Raw genomic sequence first — 14521 nt, 5'->3', positions numbered from 1 at the left:
AATATTCATTTGCCAATATTATCTATGTTATTGTATAGATGATTCCATCATCATCATCATCATTATCGATGAGAGAAAAAAAGCCGGTCATTCTTCTTCTTTTTTTTTTTTGGAAGCAAGATTGAACGAGGTGTAATTGGTCCTATCATTCAGATTTAGCTTTGTGGATTGTGGAATCAAAATAAGAGAAAAAAAATCAATTTATACAACGGGCCTATTACAATACACAGTTCTGTAGCATCATCACCATCACCCATGTGATTATCGTGATTGATTGACGTATAAGCAGCGAATGATCACCAATTGCAAACAATTTCAAATAGATTCAAAAAAAAAGACGTGAACATCCATAAAGAGAGAGAGAGAGAGAGAACAAATATAATCTTCTGAGCCTATAATAATATTCAGTTCAAATCATACGCACATAAACACACACACACATTGAATCAATTTTAAATATGAAAAAAAACTTCCCCTTTACACAAGACATTAATTTCATCATCATCATCATCATCATCATCTTGTCTTTACGTATTTATTGACAAAAAAAAAATAAATAAAAACAAACGCTAATCAAGTAAATGAGCTTTGCCAATTACGAATCATTTTTTTCTCTCTCTCTCTTTGGTTTTGAATATAATAATTTTATATTGATCATGGTGATGGTCATTCATTTATGATATTATTATAATGGTGATGTGTACACTATGGTTTTATACCTGTGTGTGTGTGTGTGTGTTCAAGTTTATTATCGTTTTTTTTCATTCTGATGCTTCAACTTGATGATTCAGGCTATAATAATAATAATAATAATAAAATGACAATTGATGATGATGCTGATGATGATGGTCATATTGTATATCCTACATGATGATGATGATGGTGATATGATCTTTGATTTCATAGCCTTTACGACTAATTAAATCAACTATATTCACTATTGATTCACTGTGATTGTAGGTGGAATTAATGATGATGGCAATGGCACTATCAAACTATCATAGTAGCTTCTGATTATTATTATTATTATTAATGATGAACAAATCAACTACAGCCTTATAAGATAATAAAAAAAAATATCATGAATCGAATAAATAAATAGTCATAAACCATTCGTTTGGGTGAACGTTGATGATGTCCATTGTCAAATGATTTTCTTTTCCTCTGATTCACATGATGATGTTGATGATGACCATGGAAACAAAACAAAACAAAACAAAGAAAAAAAATCCGATTCTTATGATTTCTTTGGTTCATATATGAATAACAAGTATGAAAGCAATGAAAAAATTCTCATTTTTTTGTCAACACATTACCTTTAATATTGCTAGCTTCTTGAATCACCTGAAAATGGATGTGAAAGAATAAATATTTATTAATTTTTGTCGTATGCATGCGAATAAGTGACAGTTTTGTTTGTTTGTTTGTTGTTGTTGTTGACGAATCTGGATTCAGTGATGTTTGGACGAATGAATTATCCAAACAAGTATGATGATGTACAAAAAAAAATTAGCATTTGAATTGAAAAATTTGTTTTGAATTTTTTTTTTATCGTCGACTATGATGATGATGATGATGATGATCAGAATAGAATGAAAACATGAAAACATGATACGAATGCTGCATATTTTCGATGTTTATTGGACAAAGTTTGTTTGTGATCGTTTGTTTTTTTGTTTTATTCATTCATACATTCATCATAATCATCATCGATGAACCCGAGAGAGAAAAAAAAACAAATTATTTCGAAAGAATTTTAGACAATGACAAAATACGAAAAAAGATTTTCCAAAGATTCTACTATACCATTGTGTGAAAGTATGTGTGAACTAATTTACATATAAATACAAAACTATATCAATGTTCAAGTGAAGAGGATTGAATCATCACAAAATAAAAAAAAGGAAGGAAACACACTACTATTAATGCTGGCTGGACCATATAAACCCGGCTACATGACCCATACATACACACAAACATTAACTATTCGGGCAAAAGCATTCCCGTGTTTATTATACTCGTGGTTATTATTAGTTTTGCTATTATTGTTGTCCAAAACTCTCTTTCTCTCTCTCTCTTTTTCTTTATGAATAGACCAAACAAACACGACCAGTAAAAATGAAAACCATTGATAATGTGTGGTGATGTTTATTTGTTGCCTTAATGTTTGAAACGGTTTCCAGTGTGTGTGTGTAAGTATCTGAATGTGTACTTATGATAATTTTTTGAATCCATTCTGGTGTCAACGTGTGTGTGTGTGTGTGTTTATTTATTTCGTTGATTCAAGGCAAGATTCAATTTTTCCACTATATCGATCATGAATTACTTGCTTGTATTCGTATATGTGTGTGGGTACAGTATCATGTCCATTTTTAAAATTATAGATTCCGAATGAAAAGTGATTCAAGTTTTTTTTCTTGCCTCTCTTATCGATTATAATATTTATGAGCACCAAACGATCATCAGTTTAAAACACGTGTTTTATATTTTTCCACCTAAATGATTATTGGATAAAAAGCTAATTCAAAATTTTGTCTTAATGTCATCATCATCATCGTGTAGGATGGATGTGCCATGAATAGCCATTTTTTTGATTTTGTCATATTCACGACTATTCACATTTTCTTTCTAATCATGCATAAAACCCAATGATGATCATGATGATGACGATGATCAACTATCTTCATTCATAAATTTATCATCCGACGTAAAACTTTTTTTATTTTTATTTTTTTTTGATTCAAACCAAAAATTCAATTTTTATTGTTGAATTTTAAGTTTGAAACCACATCATGTCAGCGCCTACGAATGAATTCCAATGATTGAAATAAAGTTAAGTGTTTTTCTTTTCCCCTTCTCAATATTGTACATAATGATAATATGGACAATAATAATAATAATATAATAGCAAAACGAACCTAATTGCTACAGGTGATGATAGTGATCATTCATTCAATTGCATCGTTATGTTGGCCATCAATTGGACGACAAAGTTCTTTCCCCTCACAGTCTTCTTCTTTCGTCGTCATCATCATCATAATCATCACTGGGGTCACCACAACACACACACATTTGTCACCATATCTATCATTGGCAATCTTGCTTTTTTTTATTCTCTGTTGTTGATTCAAGCGAAAATAGTTTTATCGCCATGGTGATGATGGCCACAATTGAAGTTTTTTAAAGTGAAACATCACATCAACTGGACACTAAACTGAAACTTCCTTTTTTCTCTCTCTCTCTCTCTCTCACGTTGATGATTGTCATAAAGTTATGCTCGGGTTTTTTTATATTCGAATATTTCAAAATTTTTTTTCGGAATGGCTTTAAAAATTCACATTCAAAAATTTTAGACAAAAGACATCATCATCATTGGTCAAATTGGATCTCTATTTGGTAATCATTATGATTATTATTATTATTATTATTCCATCATTATCGCCACAATGATCATATGGATGCTTTTATAGTGACATCTTCTCACATTTATGATACCGGTACAATGGAAACCATAACATTATCTATCATAACAAAAAAAAAGAAAAAAAATGACTGAAATCAATATAAACATAGAATATGATGATGATGATCATTGTTACTTGGCAGAAGAATTTTATGATTTCTTCGTTTTTTTTTTTTTTGTTTTTTGTTTTTATTTCACTAAACAACCATGGCATCATCATCATCATCATTCGGGTATTATCTTCAAGCTTGATCATTCGAATATCTGATCGATGCCGGCCGAATCTTTTGTTCTTTTTCTTTAGTCATCAAAGTTATGTCGTATAATATATTTCGGACATGACATGGGAGCATTGGTTTGTTTTTGTTTTGTAAAACAATCATTTGTGATTTGTGTCCCTATCAACATTATTGTGGACAAACGCATACAAAAAAAAACCACTCGAAACATTGTCTTGTTGAATGAATCAATCATATATATATATCAAATATATGACTTAATGAAAACTATATCTAATAAACTTGTCTTTATTTATTTTGTTTGTTTAAAATTCGAGAACAAAGAATTGAGCTATCAATTTTAAATTTTTTTTTCTAGTTATGTTTAAACCGATGAGGAGGATGATTGTTAATGATGAATACGAATATGAGATATGATATGATATTGTTACTATAGTAACATTAGTATTATTGCCTAAATTCATTCCCATATAGTGCTCTGCTCTTAATGTTGATGATCGATTTGAAAAAAAATCGGATTGAAATGAACAATATTTTCAAAAAAAAAAAAATAAAATAAAATAAAAATATTATAATCAGATAACTTTACCTGTATGATCAATTTTTTTTTTGTTTGTTTTGTTTCGGAAAAATAATTACTATTACTTTTAAGCGCTTTTGTGGCTTCATAGATTTATATTAATAAAAAAATAAATTGAGCCTTTCATCATCCTCTTTTGAGACATAGACACCATATACACAGAACATAGAACATTAATTTATATATATTATTTATATTTATTATTGAAAAAAAAATTGAAATGAATTTTGTTGTTTGTTTGTTTGTATTTATCGATATATTCATTCAATAATCTCAATCTCCGGTTTTATTTTTTATTCGATATTTGAGATAGTCAAAGGATATTGACAATGTGAATATTATTGAATTGATATGGAATAAATTGAAAAACAAAAAATATTTTTTTTTCAAAAAATTGTCAACGCTTATTGTGACTACAATTGTTAAAAGATAAACAGATAGATAGAAGAAATCAAATCGACCACAGTTAGTGAAGTGCAGCTTTAGTCAATATAACTCTGTCGTAATGACAATCAAAACACAAGCAGCGGATATAGAGAAAGAGACCATAAACCATCCAAACATTTCTAACTCAAAGCCGATAAGGCCAAAGCACACTACAACAGAACAAAATGAAAACTGTAAATTATTAACGATTATCTTGGCCAAAAATCTACCCAAACATTGCTGTCGCTTGGAATATATTATGGACGTATGGATATAAATGAATAAATGGGTACTTGTCGACGTTCACGATCTGTTTTCATTGATCATACTCTTTTGGAGAGATGGAATGATAAATCCAAAAAAAAAAAAAAAATGAAAATTTCTCTTTATATGCAATGGGCGACATCTAATATCACGAATGACAACTATTCAAAATAGAATTCGAAATTATGAAAACAATTAGATTATTTTATAGATTTATTTATTTATCAAAAAAAAGTTCATAAAGTTAATTATTTTATATTTTATTGATGATATCTTCGATTTGAACACCATAATAATCGAATGGAATTTTTGAGTCATTATTCTCTAGCTGTTGTTGTTGTTGTTGTTGTTGATTACAATATTCAATGTACCATTTTCGTATTTGTTCTTGTAGGTGCATCAATCGTTTCTGGGTGCTTCGTTTTTTATTCGATATCTGCAACATGATTCCGCCACGATTTTTTGTCTTATATACATCTCGAGATTTTTGTTCACATTCGATTATTTCTTCCTTTAATTTTTGATATTGTGTGATGAGCATGAAAAATTTCTCATATTCATTATAATATCGTTTCAATTGAGCCAATTCCGCTTCATGTTCTTCAAGCAATTGAGCATTATAGTTGTCCGATTTCTGGAACAATTGCCTATATCGGTCATCCGATTCGATAAGACTTTCGAAATCAATCATACATTTGGCTGAAAGAGTAACAAAATGTTTTCTTACAAGTTCAATTATTTCTTCCATTCTTGATGATTTCATTTGTTCATAATGGTTATAATCATCATCTAATTGTTTTTGGATACAAGCTAAGTCATTGATAGCTGCAAAAAATGGGAATGAACTGTAATTTTCAAATAAAAATCCGGTAAGATCTTTTTTATCTTGATGCTCTTTTTGATAAAGATCGTATTGGTTTAATATAGCTTTAACCAAATTAAACGCATCATTATCTGGACATTCCAAATCAAATAGTGAATACATTTGATCGAGCTGTTCGAATTTAGATTGAATTGATTGCCAACTATTTTTAAATTCGACTTGACATTGATTCAGATAATCTTTTAAAATTGTGATATTTTCCTCGGAATAGATAAAATGACGCCCGATACAATAATCTTCAATTGGATTTTTATTGAAATCAAGATGATCGATCAAAAATGGTTCGTTTTTAAATCTGGGCAACGGTACTAGGCCAACTATAAAACAAATCTGTTTAGCCATTTGACTGCAAAGAAGTTGTCGTTGATGCATCAATATATGAAGATTGGCTAATTCATTACGAAGTAATTTTAGTTCTTCGATATCTAACAAATGAGTTGACAAAAAACGAGTATAATCATTACTATCATAGGAATCGATGCCCAATATTTTGATCAACTGCCGTAACTTTTCCTGCGAGTCAATCACCTTAGACACGTGTTTATCTCGACATTCGATTAATGATTGTTGCATTCTTTTCAATTCGTCCAACCGATCTTCAATGCTTGATTCTTCTTCGTGATCAAATGTCGATCCAATCGATATTCGGAGATATTTTCGCAGTCTTGATTCAGGCATAAATAAAATCACTTGGCTCAAAATGGTTTCAATTTCTCTTTTCAATGAATCGATTTCTTCCAAACGTGATTCATAGATCGATTTCTTACGTTTTACAAACGATTCCATTTCATGTAACAATTTTTGGCTAAATTCTCGCATTGTTTCCTCTCGACATTTGCTTGATCTGGTCATTTTGGAACAAATTTTATACAACCGTTTTGCTTGACGTCGAAAATGATGAAGGAACTCTTCGGACATTTTTCGCCAACATTCATCATTGTCATAATGTATATTTGAATCCGTAATGATTGTTTCATCATTTGTATTCATTGGTTCCGGGACAAATGCTTGATCATCACATTGATTTTCGTTCGTATCCAAAAATTGTTCAGAAAAACTAGCACTAAGACTTCTTTGAATCGATTCGATGCTAGACATATTAGTTCGACGTATTCGAATAACAACATTATCATGCCCATATTCATCGGGCTATTTTATATTGAAAACTGTTTGAAATTTGAAATATTGTTGGATCAATAATGGAAAAAATTCGATTTGAATTTGGTGACAAACGTTTGACTATTGGCTATAGCATAACAACAGCATAACAATCAATGTGTATGGAAACTGTGGTTTGGCCATTCTGTTAATTGTGATGAATGCTACTAGCACCATTTGCCACGATTAGGCACAGGTTCAACATTGTGACTAAGGCAAGAAATTGTTTGTTTATTTCTTGTTTAGAATCCAAAGTATCTGAATTCGTTTTTGACTATGTTGGAATGTGTTTATGTTTCATATCATCATCGATTATAATTATGAATTGATTGATTGATAGGTACTATATCTGTGATCAAAGACAACATCTAAATATAAACATGTGATTCAAACCAATGTAATAAATAAAATATATGATCTAATGTGAAATGATTATTTACGCCTCAAATAAACAAATTCATACCCCATTTATCCGTCCATGATCGTTGTTTTGATGTAATTGCCATGTCATCATCATCATCATCATCATCATCGTATCTTTTCCCTCATTCATTGGCCATTTTTAGCCAAGAATGTCGATTACAAGCAAAAAATTTACGCCAAGGAAAATGTCAACTTTGCATCGACGGTTTATTGTTGTTGTTGCGTGTACCACAAAAAATTGTCAACCATCAACAAGAACAAGATGATGAAATCATAACGCCCAGTAACAAATGTCCATTAGCTTCATGTGGTGATGATTTTATCCTCTCATTAGCTCGTGAATGTCCTTGTATCAAAATTGTTTATCCGTCGAACAAGTCATTTAGAGGATTGATCGATGTATCATTGTTTGAGTCTTGTCAAGCACTCGAATTGATTAGGATTCCGTTTCATCAATTGGTCGGAACGGAAAAATTGAGACAAAATCTGCGATCCTTGATATGGATACGTGGAAATTATGAATCGCTCAGTGAATCAACATATTCACTGTGGCAATTATATCGTCAGCATGAAAGTATTGATTCAAAAAGGGATAATTTCAAACCATTCAGAATTGACGAACTTTTTTGGGACAAGTTCGGTTCATGGCCTTCACTAACTTACCTCTGTATATCTCGTAGCAACATTACTGTAATGAATGCATCAACTATACCCAATTCAATCGTAACGTTGGATCTTCGCTGTAATAGGATATCCCATTTTAACAACTTGGCCAATTATTCATCATCCGGGACAATCACTAAATTGTGTTTAGACTATAACTCTTTAAGAGAATTGCCGAAACTAAATAGTAACACTTTATCATCGTTGGTATATCTATCCCTTCGTGGCAATCTTATTGATTCAATTTTTGGTCTCAGAAATTTCACTTCGTTAGATTACCTCGATGTTTCTGAGAATAGTATTACCAATACTAGAAAATTTCTTTCCGAAATGGTCTATCTTTCATCAACATTAAAGACACTATGGATTGAAAAGAATCCCATTTGCTGTGATCATTGGATTAAATCGAAATGTCAAAGTGTCCTTTGTCGATTGGTCCGTTTCAATGGTAAACGAGTAAGCAGAAACAAGACTAGCGAAACATTGCAACCGTTACCAGTTATATCAAACATTGTTGATCAAACAATACGATTATCCAACGATTATGCAGCCGATCAGTTATCAAATACAACTAATCAAAATGCAAATATTCGAAAAATGAAAAGAAGTAAACCATCCAAAGAACGGTTTATTGTAATCAGTGACGATGATGAAGATGAAGCTATTGAAGCTTTTAACAGTTTAACTGATGTGTCACCCATCATTTTATCATCCACATCTGTTACTAGAAATGAAAAACGAAATGAGACAGCTATAAAGAATTATTTTTTTGGTGGATATACTGGAAGTTATAGCAGTATTCCAAATCGAAACGAAAGTAGCTCAAAGTTGTTTGAAGTTTATGTAGAACAGGAGGAACAATTAGAAGATGATTCTGAAAAAACTATTGTTGACAAACCAAATGAAACCATCGAAAACATGGCAAAAAAATCTATCTCACCTGAACCACATCAGTTTTTGAATAGCACTTCTGAATGGGCAAGCGAAGATACAGAGGAAGAGAACACAGTGTTCTTGGTCGAAATTTATCAAAGCCTTTCTGAATTCGAATCAATTCTAGAAACTCCAAATCCGGATATTGATTATTATTTTATTCGTATCAGACCACATGATGGATTAATCTACGAAAAAGATTGTACATCAGGCAAAGTTTTACAAACACTTGATCTAAAAGTATTGGAAAAATATGAATGTCTAAATGTAAATACAGCAATCAAATTATATTTTGACACTTGTGTTGTATCGAAAAAAGAACGTATATATCGTTTTTTGGATGAAAAATCTTATAAGAATTTTGTCGAAATGTTTCTTTCCAAATTAATTGATTATCGAAAACAATATCAATCATCTTTTGGAAATAAGGATGGCGGTGGTATCGATCAAGCTAAAACAAGTGGAAATAAGAAAACAGCAGATGCACCTTGGTTTTATATGTGTTTACGATGTGGTAATCGAACGCATCGTATCATAACTGATTGTACTAAATGTGGCTCAGATTTGATCATCAAAGATGAAAGTTCAGCTTATAAAGATGTTCAATTACAATCACTGTTAGTCGATTATCCACAACAAAACACTTCCATTCGTAACGATTCTTCTGATTTGAACGATAATAATGACCTTCTTAAGTTGGACGAAAACTTTTTCCGCTACAACATTGATCATTATCTTAAATTACATATCGAAATCTATTTGTATGAAAAGATTGGCGATGAATCGCTCAAGTCGGAATCTGTAGAAGTCCTATTCTATTGTTATTGTTTCGATTTTCAACAAAATTCATTTAAACCGGCTCTTGCTGTTCTTACGTCAAACTTTTTTTTCTTGTTCGATCATCTAGCTGTGCAGCAATCGATTCCGAACAAGGAAATACCACTTAAGGAGCCATTATCACTAAGAAAAAATCTATCATCATCTAGTTTCCGATCCACATCCGAAGAAAAGAAACACGATCTAATATGTTTGATTTTCTACGTTCCGTTGGCGCCAAGATCGAAACGATTAAGTTCGCTTCATATTTGTCATCTACCTTGGCCAATTAAAAATCTTGGCTATTGGATCGAATATAAACTTAGCAATTCGCAGAAGAAACTATTGGCTAAAAATAAACGCATCAATCGTCAACAACCAAATTATCTATTAGAATTTATAATATTCGGCGATGATACTGTTGGCAAAGCATTCCTCGAACTATTATTTGAATTTCAAAAAATTTGCATTCGCAATCATTCCAAATCTGATCTAGTCGGCAATATGAATGGATTGATCAAAGTGAAAAATAAACTAATTGAAAATAACGATAAAGATGACAATGTCGATTGTTTGAAAGTGGATTTCGATGAGACTTGTCGATCATTGCTACACCATGGCGAACCACAACCATCTCAAGCATTCCAAAATGATGACATTAAAAATGATCGATCTTATCGGATGTTTTTTCTTCAATCATTTCGATTTCTACAGAACGCTTCGACATCCACGATTACTGCATCTTCATCTTCACCATCATCATTCAATAATGTATTTACAATCAATGAAAATATTGGTCTAATAATAGCAAATGATCATCTGATCATATTCGAAATGTTTTGTTCGTTGCCCAAAATAGCATCGACTATCAAAAAAGCATCTTCAAATGAGCAATCAATTTCGAAAACATTGAAAGACCAATGCAAAAAAGATTTCAATGATCATATCGAAATTAAAACGTTGTTTAAAGAATCCATTAATAACCTGTTGCCCAACATTTACGTTGATAAATCAAAATCATTACTAGTGATGCGTTTTCGTGAAGACGATGAATCTACAGCCACCATCTGCTTACCGCCATCTTTGGCCAACAATAAAACGGCCTCTTTATCATCATCAACATTGACCAATAACAATCAACTTATCATTTATGAATATAAATTGACATTTCTTAATCAACAAAGTCTTATACAAACTTGTCGTTTAATTTGTTCGGCATGGGAAACAAATTTCGGTGTCGCACTTACTTTGTCTAAATATAGATTTAACGATGAATTAAATTGATTGACAAAAAATAAAATATCAACAAAAAATTAAAACAATTTTATTTCAAATTATTTATAATTATTAAATTCATCGATCTTTTGATCAATTTAAAATGGAATCATTTTGTAGCGTGTTGTGTGTGTATGGGGGTGGATGTAATTCATTTTCACATCTTGCCATATATAAAAAACAATGATAAATTTGAAAAAATTTGAAAAACAAGATGCTTATGTTTGTGGACTTTGAACATAAACATTTAGCATAAGCTCTCGAAGGATACCAAACGTAAATCGAATATCATCATTCAAACAAAACGTCGTTCCAAAGGACCATTCGTTGTGTAATTAGTAAAAACATTGGGTGAATGTTGCATTTTGTTTGTATTAGATTTACTTGCCATGTTCATTGTTGTTGTGGTCGTTACCAGATTATTGATACTAGTCTGGTGATTGGGCAATGAAGATGGAATTGTAGTCGAAGGTAGGATGGCCATCTTTCGGCCTGGATGATGATGATGATGATTAGTGTTGCTTGGTTTAAAGTGCGTGGCTGTTGTTGCTGGTGATGTACTGGGCGTTAATCGATTGATTGGAGTCGATGTTCGTTTGTCACCAAGCATTTCATTCTCCAAACTATCCAAATCTGGTTCGAGATTATTATTTATCATCAATTGGTGATGATGGTGATGATCATGATCGATACCTTGAGCGTTAGATGACCCGTATGGTGTTTCTATAACACTATTGTTATTGTTATGAGACATTCGAGATTCGTTAATACGATAAAAAAAGACATCTTGAATTGATTGTCGAAAACATTGAAAATTATAATCGATCAATCCTTGTTTAGTGAAATTTTCTTCACGTAGGATGCAAACCAAGGCTAAAAATTTGTTAACCTCACGCAAATAAAGTACAGTACCAGAATTTAACCGGATTGAAGAAGACGAACATTGATCGAATGTACTGCCTTCACCATCTTCGTTTATTCTATTTGAAAAAAAAACATGGCAAACGATATAACAATAAATTCTATCTTAATCTTAATAATAATAATAATAAAAAAATTGAACCTACCCATAAATACAAGAAATGTCGATTACAACATCGATCATATCACAACAAAGTTCATATGATTGCATATCGACAGGAGATGAATCGGTTGCAATAAATATTTTGGACACTACATCAAAGAGGAACGCTTTCTCGATGCCGGAATTCTAAAAGAAGAGGTAAAATTGCATTGTATAACAAAAACATTGTTTGACAATTAATTACCGAGATAAAAACATTTAGCAAATTTTCGAGTATAGGCATTTGAGGTATCAACTTTTGTACAACTTTCGAGAAAGCTTCGAATATCGAATGGTCATAAATAGATGTTAGATAAAAACTAAGCGAAATGTCTTCACCACTTTCGAGTAAATCTTCATTGGCACGTTGATGAATTTCTTGACGAGCTTCAATTTTATGATCGTCGGATAGACCATCCACTTTGTGTATAAACACTTCAAAATTGATGTTAGGATTAACGTGATGGGCTTTTCGGACAATCTGATTCAGATGAACGAGCGCTTCACCATAATCGTCCTACAAAAAACATTAGTCATTAAAAATTACAAACAGCAATTAGCAACGAATACATACTTGTGAATCGATGACAAATACAAGAGCACCACAACTAGAGTTATTATCAAATTCAAGTTCACGATCATCAAGTTGGCCAGGAAAGTCCCAGATAGAGAATGAAATAAATGAATTGTTTGTTATATCTACATGAAGAGTAAAATGATTAATATATGAATGTATGTATAACTCTTTCATGTAATTACCATCTTTTACGATCTTGTTTGTACTCTCTAGGAATAGCGTCTCGTTTGGTGACATTTTATGGAAAACCACCTTCTGTATGGAAGATTTTCCGCTTCTAAACAAGTATAATTGAAAAAAAATTGTAAATAGGGCGTTTTAAATTTAACTAACAGACCTCTTTGGGCCCATGATCATGATTTTCGGCTTGATATCATCGGTAATATGACGCATAACATCCATTTCATTATGTGAATGATGGGGAATATGATGAATATGAGAGTGATGATCATTCTCCTCTTCGTTCGGATAATTGTACGATTTTGGGAATGATTCTGGAACCATATAGCTTTCTTCTCTATATGAATCCTATTCAAATTATAAATAAATAAAGTGAAATTAATTAAACGTCAAATACTTACCATTTTTGAATGAATAAATAAGATTTGAGATGAATTACTCAATTGTTATTGGTGGGTGGTGGTGATATTAACACAGATGATTTTTTGATTTTGATTTGTTTATTATATTTTGTTGATAACAATCAAAAGGTCGAATCAAATTCGGAAACAAGATGATTTATTTTGGAGAAGAGGAAATTACCATCTAAATAAATAAATTATTTCGTATAAAAAAACATCTGTAGATCAGTAGAAGCAAATAGCACAAACAACAAAACAAAACAAAACATTTAATATAATATAATAATTACAATTAAAATCAAGGCAACAGGAAGATTATTGTTTAATAAAAATTATTATTGTGATGATAAAGTTGAACAAAAAAAAAGCATAATTGCCTGGACTGCAACAACTATAGTTACACTCTTGGTTTGTGAAACAAAACTGACTGGAACTTTTAGAATTCGATTTAATTCGAATGTCCTATGTCGCTAGATCTATGATGATGATGATGATGCTGATGAACACATATCATCATCATGGCTCAATTGCTTCGTTTGGCTTTGCTTTTCTATCGTCATATGAGTCATGAATGATCATATCATGTGACTGCCTCACTGCATGCAGAAAAAAAAACTCCACACATAAGCAAAAGAGATAGACACACACATCATCTATAAATATATACAATTGAATACAGCAAATGGTTATTGTGGTCGAAGCAAACAAATATATGATGATTATATGAGCTTATAGCCCATCATTTAAAGATAGAATATTCAAATTTTACCATTTTTAACACCATAAATCGAACACAAATCAATCAATCATAAAGAAAATTAATCAATCAACAATCAATGTTGTTCGCGAATCATTGATTGTTTTATAAATACATTATGCATTATCATTAGTTTACAGTTGAATGTTTACCAAAAATAAAGTTGTTGATGAAATAAACATAAATGTTGATGTTGATGTGTTGATACTTAATTCTTAAACATGTCAGTGTGTATCATCAGAAATATTACGATTTTGCGAGTTTTGTTTTTTTTTCTTGGAGACAAACAAACGAAACATAAATAAACAAAATAATATGACAATGAATGATATACGATTTTGCCTCCTCTCTATATCTCACTCTCTCATGTATTCGTGTTAGCAGTCACGTTCATATAGGACATGACTACAATTGGCATTC

At 31.2% G+C, this 14521-nt stretch overlaps 3 protein-coding genes across 9 annotated transcripts; 1 reads left to right on the top strand and 2 right to left on the bottom strand.

The window, feature by feature from the left end:
• Positions 1 to 5218: 5218 nt before the first annotated feature.
• LOC124494466 (protein regulator of cytokinesis 1) lies at positions 5219 to 7033 on the bottom strand. Its single transcript, XM_047057638.2, has one exon. The coding sequence runs from the start codon at positions 6951 to 6953 to the stop codon at positions 5226 to 5228; it is 1728 nt and encodes a 575-aa protein (XP_046913594.2). The 5' UTR covers positions 6954 to 7033; the 3' UTR covers positions 5219 to 5225.
• A 174-nt stretch (positions 7034 to 7207) lies between these two features.
• LOC124495284 (uncharacterized) lies at positions 7208 to 11232 on the top strand. Its single transcript, XM_047058632.2, has one exon. It carries the CDS (start codon positions 7518 to 7520, stop codon positions 11130 to 11132), a length of 3615 nt encoding a protein of 1204 aa, XP_046914588.2. The 5' UTR covers positions 7208 to 7517; the 3' UTR covers positions 11133 to 11232.
• RagC-D (Ras-related GTP binding C/D) lies at positions 11149 to 14487 on the bottom strand. 7 transcript variants are annotated; one of them, XM_047058505.2, is made up of 8 exons: positions 14114 to 14487; positions 13345 to 13528; positions 13101 to 13291; positions 12946 to 13040; positions 12761 to 12885; positions 12392 to 12703; positions 12191 to 12333; positions 11149 to 12103 (listed from the first exon to the last, which is right to left on the bottom strand). In XM_047058505.2, the coding sequence occupies exons 2-8, from the start codon at positions 13345 to 13347 to the stop codon at positions 11419 to 11421; spliced, it is 1554 nt and encodes a 517-aa protein (XP_046914461.1). In that variant the 5' UTR covers positions 13348 to 13528; positions 14114 to 14487; the 3' UTR covers positions 11149 to 11418. The 7 variants fall into 7 exon arrangements, with proteins under 7 accessions (XP_046914461.1, XP_075585818.1, XP_075585817.1 ...); XM_075729703.1 differs by having other exon boundaries at positions 13345 to 13562; positions 14254 to 14473; XM_075729702.1 differs by having other exon boundaries at positions 13345 to 13562; positions 14114 to 14459.
• Between the last annotated feature and the right edge of the window lie 34 nt (positions 14488 to 14521).

The sequence above is a fragment of the Dermatophagoides farinae genome, chromosome 3, assembly GCF_024713945.1.
Source record: "Dermatophagoides farinae isolate YC_2012a chromosome 3, ASM2471394v1, whole genome shotgun sequence".
Classification (NCBI taxonomy): Eukaryota; Metazoa; Arthropoda; class Arachnida; order Sarcoptiformes; family Pyroglyphidae; genus Dermatophagoides; species Dermatophagoides farinae.
Note: the sequence above shows the minus strand (reverse complement) of the source record. Positions and strands in the feature narration are given on the sequence as shown.

Bases quoted from the DNA above. Each gene is read 5' to 3' on its own strand.
- RagC-D (XM_047058505.2), bottom strand. The intron at 13,041-13,100 runs GTCTGTTAGTTA...ATACTTGTTTAG, and splicing joins ATGATCATGGGCCCAAAGAG to AAGCGGAAAATCTTCCATAC. The intron at 12,886-12,945 runs GTAATTACATGA...CTCTTCATGTAG, and splicing joins AAACAAGATCGTAAAAGATG to ATATAACAAACAATTCATTT.
- LOC124495284 (XM_047058632.2), top strand. From the start codon at position 7,518: ATGTCATCATCATCATCATCATCATCATCGTATCTTTTCCCTCATTCA.
- LOC124494466 (XM_047057638.2), bottom strand. From the start codon at position 6,953: ATGTCTAGCATCGAATCGATTCAAAGAAGTCTTAGTGCTAGTTTTTCT.